Source organism: Trachinotus anak, unplaced genomic scaffold (genome assembly GCF_046630095.1).
Source record: "Trachinotus anak isolate AG129_WGS33_773 ecotype Australia unplaced genomic scaffold, CSIRO_AGI_Tana_v1 ptg000028l, whole genome shotgun sequence".
Classification (NCBI taxonomy): Eukaryota; Metazoa; Chordata; class Actinopteri; order Carangiformes; family Carangidae; genus Trachinotus; species Trachinotus anak.
In genome coordinates this window covers 9,656,130-9,670,465 of record NW_027273879.1, presented here as the reverse complement: position 1 = coordinate 9,670,465, position 14,336 = coordinate 9,656,130, and the positions used below count along the sequence as shown (strand labels likewise).

Sequence of the window (14,336 nt, the reverse complement as noted above, 5' to 3'; positions counted from 1 at the left end):
TGACCAAGTATTTAGGTGGCACTGTTGGTGAAATGTCCTTTATTTAGCCTACTTTTATTTTTTTATTTTTTTTATTTTTTTATTGGCAGTTGCACCATCAGAGTTTACCCTTTCATTGTTGGACAAATGTCAGAATCAAATAAGAAGAGTTCAGCCAATAACTAACCTGGACTAGTCAAATATAACCTTACCAACGGGACACTGAGGGTTTAGAGACGGGGACACGGGTTTTTTCCCCCGCTCACTCGTGATTTACTGCCACTAGATGGCGCAGCTGAATCGCGCCCTGTGCCCACGCCTAAGTAACCTGTTCCACGGAGCGGTCAACCCAACATTTAAAACCCCACTCTCCTCTAACTACAGGTCAATGCGAGAAGCACCGACAACCATCACCAAACGTGTCATAAACTGAGGCTGCAGGCTTCGGAAAAAAAAAAAAAAATGAGATGGTATATTTAGACTGACTGGGTCCAAACTGCGGAAGCCTCAAATGTCCAAATCAAAGCCTCCTAACGCAGATCTGCAGCGAGCGGAGGCCAGAGAGAGCGCACACTGTGAGCAGGTGCGCAGATGAATTTACAGCATCAGGTGTGGACTGGCTCATCACATGTAGGCTACTGCTTTCTTGATTTATTGTCATAGCCTATAATATATAATTAGTCGCTTGTGCACTTAAATATATATATATATACGGCAACGTGTAAAGTGACAAAATGACAATGGATGCAAACGTTTAAGCGCACACTGCATTTGGTCCTCACTGAACTGAACGGTGTCCCTGAGTTTCTTCTTCTTTGTCTTATTCATGTCATAACTCCTGTCAGTAATAGCTGTGGCTCAGCCTCTGGGATCAGGCTATTAAGCGCAGTCACACTGATTTTATTTTATTATTATTTTTTAATTTATTTTAGCCTACCTGAAGCTCTATGCAACAGATCCCTGACTCCCTGACTCTTCATTAGCTCTAAACCGTGGCACACGGAGCTCATTTACAGTAGCTGTGTGCCCACGTCAGACGGTCCTCATCACCGAGTTCTCACCCACGGATTCGTCCTTTGCTTTTGTTTTGCTGTGCGGTTAATAAGCCGGCGCTGTGAGCCGCTTGGGGGCGTCGTGTCCTGGTCCCATTACAGACGCATTGTCGCCTTCCGTGCAATAAAATGGAAGATATGAACCATCGAAGGCGCCAGGTGAGCAATAAGACAGAGCAATAGAGACAGCGTGTGTCATGTTTACACCTATTCCCCAGCGCCAGGCCTGCTACACATTAACCAGACAATATACAAATAAAGATACGGTGTTGATAAACTCATGACTCGAAGTGCAATAGAGAGGGTAATCAGGGGATGACAAAGCCTTTCCAGATTTCTCTGTGGCAGCGGAGACGAGCACTGTTTCAGAAGACGACGAGGGCCCATCAGTGCTGTCGGATTTTCAAAACTTTTACAGACAGTGATGCATTTAAGGACACAAGGGGGGTTTTCACGTTTGGTGACTTCAACTTAGAATTTTGGCAATGTGATTTTTTTTTTTTTTTTTTTTTTTTTTTAAATCACCCCACAAAAAAAAAAACCCCAAAACAACACATGGTCCAGATTACCTCATGTAGGCATATGCAGTTTCTTCCTGGAAATAACTTCCAAAAATAATTTCAGGATTTAAAATAATACAGTCTTCCCCTCCACTATCACTATCTCATTATATGGGAGTTATCCTACCTAGCAACTGGCGCCAATGGGACCAATAAATAATTTGCACAAAAACAAAAAAACGCTCAGGCTATAGCGCATGGGCTCTTGTCCAGGTAGGAATCCCAGGTATGGTGTCTGGGCCTGAGAGGGTCTTTGGGGTCTTTCAGTGTGAACACAGCCTGGACTGATATCTCCACTGAGGTAGTGGAGGATAGGCCTAAGTGGGCAAAGAGACTTCTCTCACCTCCAGGCAAACACAAACTGTAGCCAATGCTGGTTAGAGCATTTTTTTTTTTTTTACAATACATAAGGCAGCTGCGTTCACTGTCAGCCGTAAATCAGCCCATTCAAATGAGCAACAGTGACAATTTCTGTCGTCAGAATGAGTTCCCATCTATAACGGGATCAAGCGAGGGACACACACTAAGAAAGGGCATTTCAATATTTTATTGAAACTTTCAAGAACACGATGTTGATGTTGTAAACTAGACATAACTCCAATACAACATAACCCACTGACAACTTAAGAAACACAAAAGAAACCTTCATATTTTTCGATTATGCGGCACTTTTATGATCAGGTTCGCAACGTAGGCCTATTTTTTTTAATAATACCAGAAAAATAGTCCACTTTTTTGTCACACTTCAACAACACCTCTTTTTGCTCTTCTTAAAAAAAAAAAAAAAAAAAAGGAAAAAGAAAGAAAGAAAACATCTTTTTCCAACCATTGGTGCAGTGCGTTGTCGCTTTTTCATTCGTTTTAAACAGTAGCACTTCACACACGGGGACAACAAGTGAAAATACAATGGCACATGAGTGTGAATAAGAATCAGTGGCTATTTGGGGAGGAATAAAGTCCATATTTTAAGAGGGGGTATAAATGCAGATGGCAACAAAAGGATAATAGCCCACAAACTATCTTTACACAGGTATATCGACAATAAATTAAGAACAGTTCCCTAGAAACAAACTACTCCGTTGTATTTACACGCAATAACAATATGAAATAATTACATAAATATTTTATATATCCCTATGTACACCTATAATCAATACTACCTTTCATTTTTTAGTATTTACTTTAAATTTCTGCTTCCCTTTGCCTGTTGGACATTTGGGCTAAATTGCGCATGCCTGGGCCATGGATCTGTCCCAGAGCACCAGTCCTATTCAGATTTTAAAATGGCATGAAGAAAAACAAATTTGTTTTTAAGAACAATAACCTAATCAAAGGGCGTGTGTTAATTATACTCCAAACAGGATGATTTTCCACACTTTTCGTTTCCGTTTTTAGTGTTAAAATAACATTCGTTGGGGGTTTTAGGGGGCATGCAACATTTGGCCGATCTATCAATTGATAGTGTAGAACAAAATACAGCAGTCTTTTTTTTTTTTTTTTTTTTTTTTTTTAAAAAAAAAGGTAGATTAAACGGTAGTGAATTCAAATAAGTCAAATCAATTCAGAGTGCATATTAAAACACATTTCTCCTCTTGTACAATAAAGTTAGGAGACAGGACACAGCAGCAACTTCTCCTAGATCTGTAAGTCACACCCATGCCAACGTTTTCAGTTTCAATACTTGTACGGTATTCAAATGACAGGATAAAAGTGTTGTTTAATTTAACAGAAAAAGAAAGAGGGAGGGGGGGGGGGGGAAACATATACATATCAGATGTGTATTAACCAAAGTGCATTTCAGAAACTAAAACGTCCAACAGTTCATGTTTGTTTTTTTTTTTAGTTTTTTTTTTTTTCACTTTAAAACCTGCATGAATCTATGAGAGTATCTCCCTACTGTTAATGTCTCTCTTCAACACTTTTCATGACAACAACGAAACGAGAAGCAGGTGGTCTGTTTTTTAAGAAAAAAAAAAAAAAAAAAAAAAAAAAGAAAACTCCTATGGGGACCCGCTCCGTGGCCTGTCCTGATTTGAGTCCAGTCCACTGACCAGGCGCTGGATGCTCTGCAGCTCGTTGGCGGCGTCTTTCTCCGTGCAAGTTTTTGGGGACATGGAAACCGAGCCGGAGGATATGGTGGACGAGTGGCTGGTCACCTCCGACGTGGAATCCAGGGTGACAGCAGACACCGGGCTGGCCGGGACGATGCCGTCCCCTTTCAGCTCGCTCCCGCTGCCCGCCATGGAGGGCATGGCGGTGGTGAGCAGGGTGCTGTCCGGTACCGTCATGGGGAGGGAGTAAGGGCTGTACCTGAGTCGGGGGCGCACTGCGTTCAGGAATGGGTGCCGGTGCACCGATGAGGAAGCAGCGGACGAAGCTGCCGCGGCTGCTGCCATGTACGTGTAGGGATAAGGGAACAAACTGCCAAACGGAGACATGGCGAGGCCCTGTGGAGAAATGGAGAGACTGAGTGTGAGCCTCAAGGCTGGCGTCACAGACACCTAATAGCTGCCATCACACAGATCAGACACCTCGGTGTCCTGGATAAACACGCAGAAGAGGGGGCAAATAGAGCGGTTCTGCAGGGTGAGGAACTGTTTTACCAAACCCCTGCATCGTGGAACAAATGCGTGAAAGCATCAGAGTGCTTCGGGCATTTCTTGTGCTTTACTTTCACTGTCCTCAGTAAAGATTTTTGTCATACATAATAAGGTTAGTGATGCATCGTTACAAAGCCAAAGGCACTGTCTGATTCTCCGTCAATACAGACTCAGTCTGTCCTGTCTTTAAATGCTTCTCTTCACACTGTTTTTTTTTCCCCCACAAATCTGGTCCTAACAAAATATTCTGCAGCAAAACTTTGCCACCCAGCATGTAAACAGCTTTGGTGCTTGTTCAAGAATTTGCAATGCAAATAAAAATTCCTAATATGCTGCAATCAAACAAGAGAAGCTGCGGCTGTAACACTTGTTTATGTAATAAATGGAAAAACACAAATTTGTTGTCTATTAAAGCATAATGTTGTTTCCCCTCTCTGAGCCAATGAGGCATTTTAATACTCGCCATTGTGGCTCTAAAACCCGCTTAATGAGCTCAAATCAAAAAGGCTGCCTGACACCTCTGAGCTGTTTCAATGTGGTCTCTGTCTCTCTGTTTGTTTTCCTTAACGATTGTTGGTTAGCCTAATATCATTAACAACAATGCCAAGGTAGACGAGAAAGGTGATACAACGCGTCCTCTAATAGCCTAGTCAGTCAAGATGTTGTGTCCAACTTTACTCTGAACACTGGCCTATTTGGCAATAACACAAAACCACGCACACTCCCTCTGTCTGTCTCACACTTAGTGTTTAAAAACACTAACGGAGGAGATGAGGAGAGCACTGCCCTGCTATATGTGGCATATAGGCCTCCATGAATCTATAGTGTGTGTGTGTGTGTGTGTGTGTGTGTGTGTGTACAGCCCAACACACGCTCTATGCAAAGCTGCGAGGAAACAGGTTTTACCTGTGATGCCAAGACGTGTTGCTGCAGATGAAAGGGCAGGCCTGGTGCTCCCGTCAAGCTTTGCGGCGACGATGCCATGCTAGTGGTGTCCATGGTGCTCACCCCTCCAGTGGACACAGCTGCCAATAGGGGTCCCATGCCCGCGGCCATGTTTGAGAACGCACCCCCCATGTTGAACTGACCGGGGTGCAACAGAAACGGATGCGCACTCCCTAGGTGGTTGAAAAACTGTTGTCCTGTTAGACCTGCTGGAAATCCGAAATTATGCAAGTGGCTGTGGCCTATGTGCGGGCTTTCAGTCTGAACGGTCAAAGGCATGAAACTGTCCTTGCTCATTGACCTGCACTCGTCCGCTTTGGGCTGGTCCAGACTCGGGCTCTTGAGGTCTTCTCCGGAGCGGGTGGTGCTGGAGATGACGGTGATGGGGCTCTGCCGAGAGTCTGCCTGGCTTTTCTCAGTCCTAGGGCCAACGTCGCGGATCCTGCTGGCAGAGTCACTGTTACTAAAGGGGTGCCCCTTAGCCGGGCTCGCCTCATGATCCTTCCCGTCCTCCGTGGTCGTGGAAATCTTGCTGGAGTCCGGACCGTCTTTGATGTGTCCGTCTTTGCTCTCATCGTCGCTGTCCTCGTCGCTGTCGCAGAAATCTGCACAAGTGGGAGGAGGAGGAGAATATCAGTTGTCTTCCTGCACACTGGCGAATTATGAAAACAATAACTCCCGTTATCAGCCACGTTGCTGTTGGCTCCCACAGGTGGAAAGAAGAAATAGATCTGCAGGAGTCCCCACTGGTGATCAGTATGGGCTGAATCAGTTCACCAATAAAACATCTCTAACGTTTGTTTGCCATAGTTTCCAGTAATATCTGGGTGCACACATTAATACATGGCAGTAGAATTTAAAATTGATTTTTTTTTTTAATTATACTTTCTTTTTGCAGATGAACCGAAAATAATTTGTAGCAGACTGATATTTAGCTTCTGGGCAGATAATCCTTTCATCACTCAGTGAACATATTAATTTCCCGTGTTTTATTTAATCCCCATAAGAATCACTGCGAGGGGCTGCGCTGTTATTCTCCCACTGTGCGTGGACTGAATAAGAGTGATCAGCCAATATTAAAAGCTGTTCATTGGCTGTAACTACTTTACATTCATAAACTTTACTCTTATTCTACACATTACTCATAGGCTGCCTCGTAAAAAATACTTGCCACAATAGAAATTTTACGACTTTCCACACACGGCTTGTGTTGACTGACTGTGGGGTCTTTCAGCCTACCTTTCAGGTGTGGGGGGCCCACGGTAGACACGGCAGGGGACGAGGCCTGGCCGAAACACTTAAAGGAAGCCTGCTCTCCAGAGGAGTCGTCTGAAGCCCCGTTCTCCTTTTTCTGCTGCTCCTCGTATGAACGCATGGACTGCAGAGCCAGCTGTTTCCTGTGCGGGAGCACTCAGGTTATTATAGGTGGCGGTCACAGCTCTCAGGTCAGAAACAATATCTACAGCAGGATGACTGGCACGGGAGCTTATTTAGGCTGGAGACCTGAAACGGTCAAGCTCCTGGCTGCAGGGCTGACTCACCTATGCGGCAGGTGAGAGTATGAAATCCATTATAGCGCCATTGCTTTAGCAGGAACTTAGATATCTGTATCTATCTCTACTTGTCACATCATCCATCCAATGATATTTAAAAATGAAAAAGATAAGGTTCTGGCAAACAGTGAAATTTGAATTAATAATCATAAAGTAAAAGTGGTAATGGAGGCTTCCCTGCTCCAGTTTCTGGTCCATGCATATACAGCCTATTACAGTGTTTGATTAGAAACTGATGATCCACATTCCCTGCGGGTTAATCCACCCTGATCACTCTCTTGTTAAGACATATGAAGTTAATTTATTTCGTATCTTTTTTTTCCAATGCACTTTCCCCTGTCTTACCTCTTTTCCCGTCTCCCATTGCCCGTGTCGCGGAATCCTTTGGCAAATGGATTATGGTCAATTTTCAGCTGGGTTATCTGAAAGAATTAAAAAAAAAAAAAAAAAATGAAATTGTAAATATTAAGCGAAATTTCACTTTCCTGTAGAGTTCTCATCCAGTGTGTCTTTTTACAATTACAGGTAATTTCCCAGAGGTGGGACTAGTTTCTGCAAGTTTACAATACATCAGTATTACTGTCTCAACAGGCGAAAGCTACTGTAGTAACATGCTTTTACATATGAAGGACTCACAAAACACGCAGAGAGCACACGAACCCTCGTTTTGGCACGTTTTTCCATGAGAGTGAAATGTAGTGGGTTTTTTTTTTTTTTTTCCCTTTTCTTTTTTTTTTTTTTTTTTTGGGATAAACTTTTGCAAAACTTTACTCCCACACCACTTCCCCTCTCTTTCCGGCAGTGTTACCGCCGCACATGGGAGGGGGGAGGTGGTGCCATCGTTTCCCAAAGATATCAAAGAGCTGAGGAGATGATTTTCATTATTTTTATGTCTTACAGAGAATAAAATGTTACCATGCAGCGCTGTCTGACACAAAAAAATGCCCCCCCTCCCACTCCCTCCCTCTCTCCTCCTTTTTTCTCTTCTTTTTCTCCGCTCAACCGCACAATGTTGCCCCTCTTCTTTTTCTCATTTCTCAACCCCTAACCCTTTTAGCTTTAAACACACACACACACACGCACACACGCACACGTACACAGAGAAAGCAAGCAAAAGAGAGAGGGGGGGTTGGGGGTGGTGGTGGTGGGGTCTGGATCTGTGCCAAATCCTTTCCACGTGATTAAATATAACCTGTATGACATTCCTCAGAATTATTAATTTCATACCACAGGCTGGTGAATATGGCACTCAGTGGCAACGTCACACACACTCACTCACACACACACACACACGCATACACTATAATATGACATCTTTCATATTTTATAACAACAAAATGGCGCAGAGCATGAAAGACAGAGAGGCGAGCGGCTCTGACAGGGCGAGCAATGCACAAGCTACATTTTCAGAAAATGTTCAAAACATATATCGTCGGGCCTGTGGGCAATAATTGTCCTTACCTTGTCATTTTGATAAGCCGTCACGGCAATGAAATCCGTCTCAGGAAACACATAAGTCCTGAAGGTACTGTACGGGAGTTTGAGAATGTCGTTGGCTCTCACAATGTGAAATCGAGGTTGATATTTGTGCATCGAGTTAAGAATGGTCTGCAACACACAAGCCAAAAAAAAAAAAAAAAAAAAAAAAAAAAAAAAGAGGAAAAAAATATTAGCGCAATATTTGGGCTATATTACAGATATTTGTGATCGTTGTTACACAATGCACACTTCAATAAAAATGCTAACTTAAATTATTAATCACAAGTCAAATTATAGGAGGAATTAAATCTAATAAATAATTCTGTGGGCTGTTTTAAAATTTTAATTTAAAAAATCCTCAGGAGGAAATTTGGTGGAATATTCAATTAGTTCAGTAAAGCGTTTTTACACAGTGAGGCTAGATCCAGGGATATCTAATATAGCTAATTAACCTATATGCAATTCTTTAAAAAATAAAAAAAATGAAATTTGTAATTTTATTTCAAATTTTGTAATGATCTACTATCTTGGCCAGGTCTTCCTAAATAGACAGATACATAAATAAATCTTCAATCTGATTGGGCTTCCTAAATGAAATAAATTACACATAAAAGCATCAACATCATTAACAGGTGTGTGTATTAAAAGTTGATAAATAGGAAAATTGACATACATGAGTTGAACTTACAAATCCATGCTTGTCGGAGATGTTGTTTGTCAGCTTGAGTTTGTGAAAATTGACGACTTTTGACATCCACTGTTCACCAGTAGCCGGACTGTCCGGGTGAATGTACATCCTCTTTGGCATTTCGGGGTCGGCCTTCCCTGCCACCATCCAGCGGGAGTTATGAAATTTGTACCTGCAGTCGTCGGCTGCAACTATATCCATCAAGAGAATATATTTGGCCTTCTTGTCCAGACCAGTGCACCTCACTTTGAACGGGGGGAACATCCGCCTGAGACGAAGGAAAACAAAATGATAAGCACAGGTGTGGTGGCAAATACAATTCTGAGTCAGATATTCAACAATATCAACAAAACTGACATATATTTTTTTTTAAAGACAGATATAAATATGCGTTTTTATTTCATGCTAATACGATCTTAAAGCGTGTTGTATGGGTGTGATGAGTTCACTGATGTAGCCAACAGCCAGCTCTTATCTGCTGAGGGTAAGTCAGCTGAAAAAGTGTGTATGAACTATCCCGAGAAAAAGAATTTGAGTAAACTCTACAGAAATGTGTTCTTCCTCTGCTGTGTCCACAATTAGGATATAAGACAACATGTTAAGGCTTTATGGTGTCTAGATATTAAATGCCTTGAAGGCCTACACACACACACACACACACACACATACACAGCAGCCATCTTTGTATACTATCACTGAGGTGATGACGAAAATAATTCAGTCACAGCTCCACACACTCAGATGGATTAACCCGTCAAACGTAACGTTTTGACAAACCGGGCGTAAAAATGAGAATTAACAAACATCTGCCTCAGCAAACCAGATTTGTATATCCGCGAATTTGCATAGATGCACGAAGTTGCTACTGCAATTTGTGGCTTCATATAGACAATACAGCAGCTGTAAATCGTATCCCTTTGTAATTACACCCAAATACAAAATAATCTTCGACCTAACATTACAGACATGTTTGCGCACAGCTGACCGCAGACCTCTGGCTCTGTAGCCCGTGTGAACACACAAGCAACTGGCAGCTTAATCAATTGTTTGTTTTTTTTTCTATCGAGCTAAAAAATATGTATCAACAGATAATTTTTAGGACATGATTGTATATTGTAGTGCGGGCATATCATCGTGTAATAAAAGTCACACATGCGTGACAGTTGTTGGAGCATTTATGCTGCAGTGGAAGTTCAAGTCATTCAAATTAAACTAAGAGCAAGGCTCGAAAGCGTTACAGGAAATAAAGATGTTATCCAGGGGAGCTAGAGAGATATAACTAACTCCAAGTGGTGTGTGTGTGAAAATAAATGACTAGATGTATCTATCAATATCCACAACAGACCTCTGCATGTCGGATAATATATTATAGCCTATTGTTGAGATGAACACAAAAAAAAAAATCTAGGCTGTTTCACCTTCCGGATTTTGTGATCACCATCTCGGTGCCTTTCTTGTGGAACAGTTCCCAAAGCTCCTTGGCTTCCAGGTGAACTTTGGGGTCGTCCTCCACCTCCTCCTCAGGCTCCAGAGTCTTCAGAGGCCTGAGGTGGGCGGCCGCAGCTTGATGCCCCAGCGAGGAGAAGTGGAGGCCGGTCTCCGCGGCTCCCATTAGCTGGTCCATGATCGGCTTTCCCAGGGCGCCCGGCAGAGAGAGGGAGCCGCTGGGAGGGAGAGCCAGAGCCGGGAAGAAAGGAGGCTGGTGACCCAGCATTGCACTCATGGCAAATTCCGGACCCCGGTGAGGTATAAACGGATGATATGCCATACTTGATCCCTGTATGACTGGATCTCTCATCAGGAAGTTCATCCAAGTGCAGGCAACGAATGCAGGCGACTGTTCTGGATGTGAAACAATATTTCTAACAACAGTGAAGCCTGCGCAGGAGAGGAGCAAATGAAGACAAAATTTAAAAAAAAAAAAAAAAAAAAAAAAAAAAAAAAAGAAGAAGGAAAAAGAATATCAATCTGAAGTTGGAAAGCTTTGGAAACTCCTCTTTCAACTCTGTAGAAATAAGCATCCACTTGTCTTTCACAGGGTACTGGGGAATCTCTACAGTCCTTTGCTGAATTTAGATCAAAACTCTGCACAGGGCAATGTGAAAACGCTCTCCATTAATCTTCAGGAGTGCTGCGAGACCGATTTTCTTCAGAAGTTGACGCGCATCGGACACCTCTCTGTGTCTCGCTGGCTTGCGGACATTAGTCGAATTAAACCAACTCGGGTGAGTCACTTAATTGACTGCGGCGCATTCTTTCTCTTCTGCTCGCTGTTTACAATATCGGCATTCCTGTTAAAATGCGTTCCCTCTTATTGGCTTCAGTCCTGCAGCGAGGGCGACGTGTTGAAATATTTCGATAGCGCCGAATAATCCCCCTGCCTTTACTTGCTCCGGACATGCACCCTCACACGCACACACACACTTTATTCCTCCTCTCTCTTTCGCGCACACACACATTTCAGAGAAAGACGTGTGCAGAGAAAGGAGTCCGCTGACGGCCAGAGAGAGAGGGAGAGTGAGGGGGAGAGAGAGAGAGAGAGAGAGAGAGGTGGTAAGGTCCCAGCTCCGTGATTTTCCTAGCGCCTCTGTGGCCCATAGGGCTTCATACTGTATGGATGTGCCGCATGTTACGAGTAGCAGCGCTCCGTTTGATTGGCTCTTTGACGCTTTCGGACCAATTGTGTGGCTGCGTAGGCGTGGTTTTAACAGGTCGGGTGGAGGGGACAGACTTCAGACTTATAAAAAGGTGTTTGGAAACTCAAAAGGGCTTTGCCGTGAAACACCACCCTGCCTGAGTCAGTGTTGTGTGAATATGTCAACATCGTTATAGAAGTTGCGCTATCGGTCGGACTGTGAGCCCCAGCGAAGGGGAGAGAGAGCAGACGAGCCAAGCCGGGGAACCGGCTCGCTCTGTCGGCGAGATGTTGCGATCTGTTGCGCTGTTGACTTCCTCCTCCTGTCCCACTGCACATTCGCACTGTCATACTCCTAAATGTCGCGAATATGATTTTATTCATTTATAATAATATTTATTTCATGAATTTAACTACTTAATTCGCGATCTACTGATTTTTTTTTTCTCCCAGAGATTTAACAGCGCCGAAAATCAGCCTAGAACATTTCCTGTAACATCCTCCTCTGAAATCATAGCTCAGTAAACATGACCGGATGACGGGATGAGGCGCTCGATGATAAAGTTCGTGCAATGTTAATAACAATGTCGTGACGCCACTGTTTATTGTGATATTTATAGCCTATGGGTTTATTGAATTCCTTTCAAAAATGCTCATGAGAGTAAGGTGTATTTATGAAGTTTCTTATATCCCTCTGTCATCGCGGATATTTAGGCAGATACACTCTGCTTTTAGCTTTTCCTCCTCCGGGCTGCATTTGCATTGGAGTCAGTGTGAGTGAAGTCTGTTGTGAATGCTGTGTGGAGAAGTAGCCTGTAACTGATGAAGGATGAGGAGCTGATGAAGCCTTTTGGACGAGTGAGGGTGCAAACCGTCTTCAGCTGTAGAGGAGGATATTTTTTATTTTGACTTGAAAAAGCGTTTTATAAGTGAAACTTGAATTACAGCTCGATCATCACCGTCAGAAGGGCAGACTCCGTGAGGATGCGTTCACTGCCGCTTTTTTTTTGTTGTTGTTATCAATTCTTGTATCAGGACGTCTGTGTTTTGAATCATATCACTCACTCTGTTGTTAAATATAGCACGCTTTCCCGGCACAATAACTGCCTCTGGGAAACAATTCAATTTTACTCTCAGTCTACAGAGTGACACTTGCACAGGCTGCTCCAAGTACAGTAGGTGCCATTGATAATACAAGGCTAATTTCTATTTATATTTGAGCATGAGTATTCGGTTTTGTGGAGTAGATTATGCAGTTGTCATACTCAGTTTTCTTATTTTTCTTTATCACACTGAAGCTGCTGCAGGTTTGAACTACAGCCAGTCGATTATTAAGGTGAAGCTGTGCATATGGATAACACGTACAGGCTTTATACTTATGCAAAAACACTGCAGAAGTGTGCAGGGGCTCACTATTGGCTGAAATAATATTGCTTCACTGCTAAGCCTCTAACAAGACAAAGCCAGACTGGAGCTCTCTAAAACGCTATTTAACCACAAATTCACAAGTAAACTATAGAGAGCCCTGGCCGGTCAGCCACCTTGGATAAACATTGACCATCAATTCTCAGTCAATTGTCTGTCTCCCTCGATCCAGGCAGGGACCAAAGCAGTGGTAGATCTCAAAGTCCTTGAGGGGCGTCCATGCAGAGAGAATTCTCAGAAAAGAAACAATAGGCCTAACATGCTCCCTCCAGTATTTCTGCATCGCTCCTTTAATACTAATTCATCAGCAAAATTGTTAAAATTCGAATCTGTTCCTCTGATATTTGTGATGTTAAAATGTATTAAGTAGCCTACTTGTTGCACACTGTTTATGGCAGTGTTGTTTTGAATTGTGGAAATATGAATAGTCAGTTAATGCCTCAGGGCTCATATTGGGAGCCTCTGCAAACATTAATTTCAATACTCTTGCATGCAAGTAGCCAGTCAGTGAGAAACCACTGCTGACCTGTTGTGCAGGTTTTGTTGATTGCAGCTCAGTTGTTGTCTATCGTGATGTGAGATATATCTGCCACATCTTGGCTAGATGACAAGGTTTTGTCTTAGGAAACCACCCCTGCAGCACCTGCGTGTGTGTGTGTGCATGTGTGCATGTGTGCAAAGTGGAGTGGTCTGCATGCATATACAGTACATTCCCCAGGGGAGATGCACATGGAAATTCAGCTTATGTGTTGCATGTTATTGATTCCTAGAGAAAACAAATGTGATAGCTGTTGATAAGCCACAGCAGCATGTGACTGAACGCCGGTAGCTAAACCTTTACATGTGTAAGCCCCCAAAATGAAGGTGCTTCTTTCCACCAGCCCTACATGGGGCCTTCCATCCTCCTCTTTGTGTGACTGAGGTCAGGCCTGTGTCAATTACTGGGGCTTATTCTTCTTTAAACACTCGCCCCCATTAGCAGCACATTTCAATTTAGCGGAAGGTGTCATCAAATAGGAAGCAGTGTTGACACGGCGGCAGCCTTTCAGTCTATGTGGCCAAGCTGGCTTCATTAGCTAAGCAAGTAGAGAATGGTCAATACGCTATATAAACTTTTACAGGGTTAGGGCTCTCAGGGACTTCGAGAGGCTATAAAAAGGTCTGGGCTGACACTACTGATTGATGAAGCCAACTTTGTCAGCGCTTCTCTTTTATACATCTACAGAGATCATGCATATCAAAATCAAAAGGGGCAGTATATTTGACTGGACAGGCTCTAAAATTTCTCACTCCACGTGGGTGGGTGACTTCTGACAGTACAGGGGAACAGCTTGCGTTTTAAACCTGTCTGATATGTTACATCATCATGCAGTACAGTCCACACAATTTCCAGGAGTGAGACTTGAAGAATGCGCTATAA

At 43.2% G+C, this 14,336-nt stretch overlaps 1 protein-coding gene across 2 annotated transcripts; it reads right to left on the bottom strand.

Moving 5' to 3' along the window:
- Positions 1–2,123: 2,123 nt before the first annotated feature.
- Positions 2,124–10,666, bottom strand: tbx3a (T-box transcription factor 3a). Of its 2 annotated transcripts, none has more exons than XM_071466535.1 (7): positions 10,275–10,666; positions 8,842–9,124; positions 8,151–8,297; positions 7,035–7,111; positions 6,376–6,533; positions 5,098–5,741; positions 2,124–4,038 (listed from the first exon to the last, which is right to left on the bottom strand). In XM_071466535.1, the coding sequence occupies exons 1-7, from the start codon at positions 10,664–10,666 to the stop codon at positions 3,592–3,594; spliced, it is 2,148 nt and encodes a 715-aa protein (XP_071322636.1). In that variant the 3' UTR covers positions 2,124–3,591. The 2 variants fall into 2 exon arrangements, with proteins under 2 accessions (XP_071322636.1, XP_071322637.1); XM_071466536.1 differs by having other exon boundaries at positions 8,857–9,124.
- Between the last annotated feature and the right edge of the window lie 3,670 nt (positions 10,667–14,336).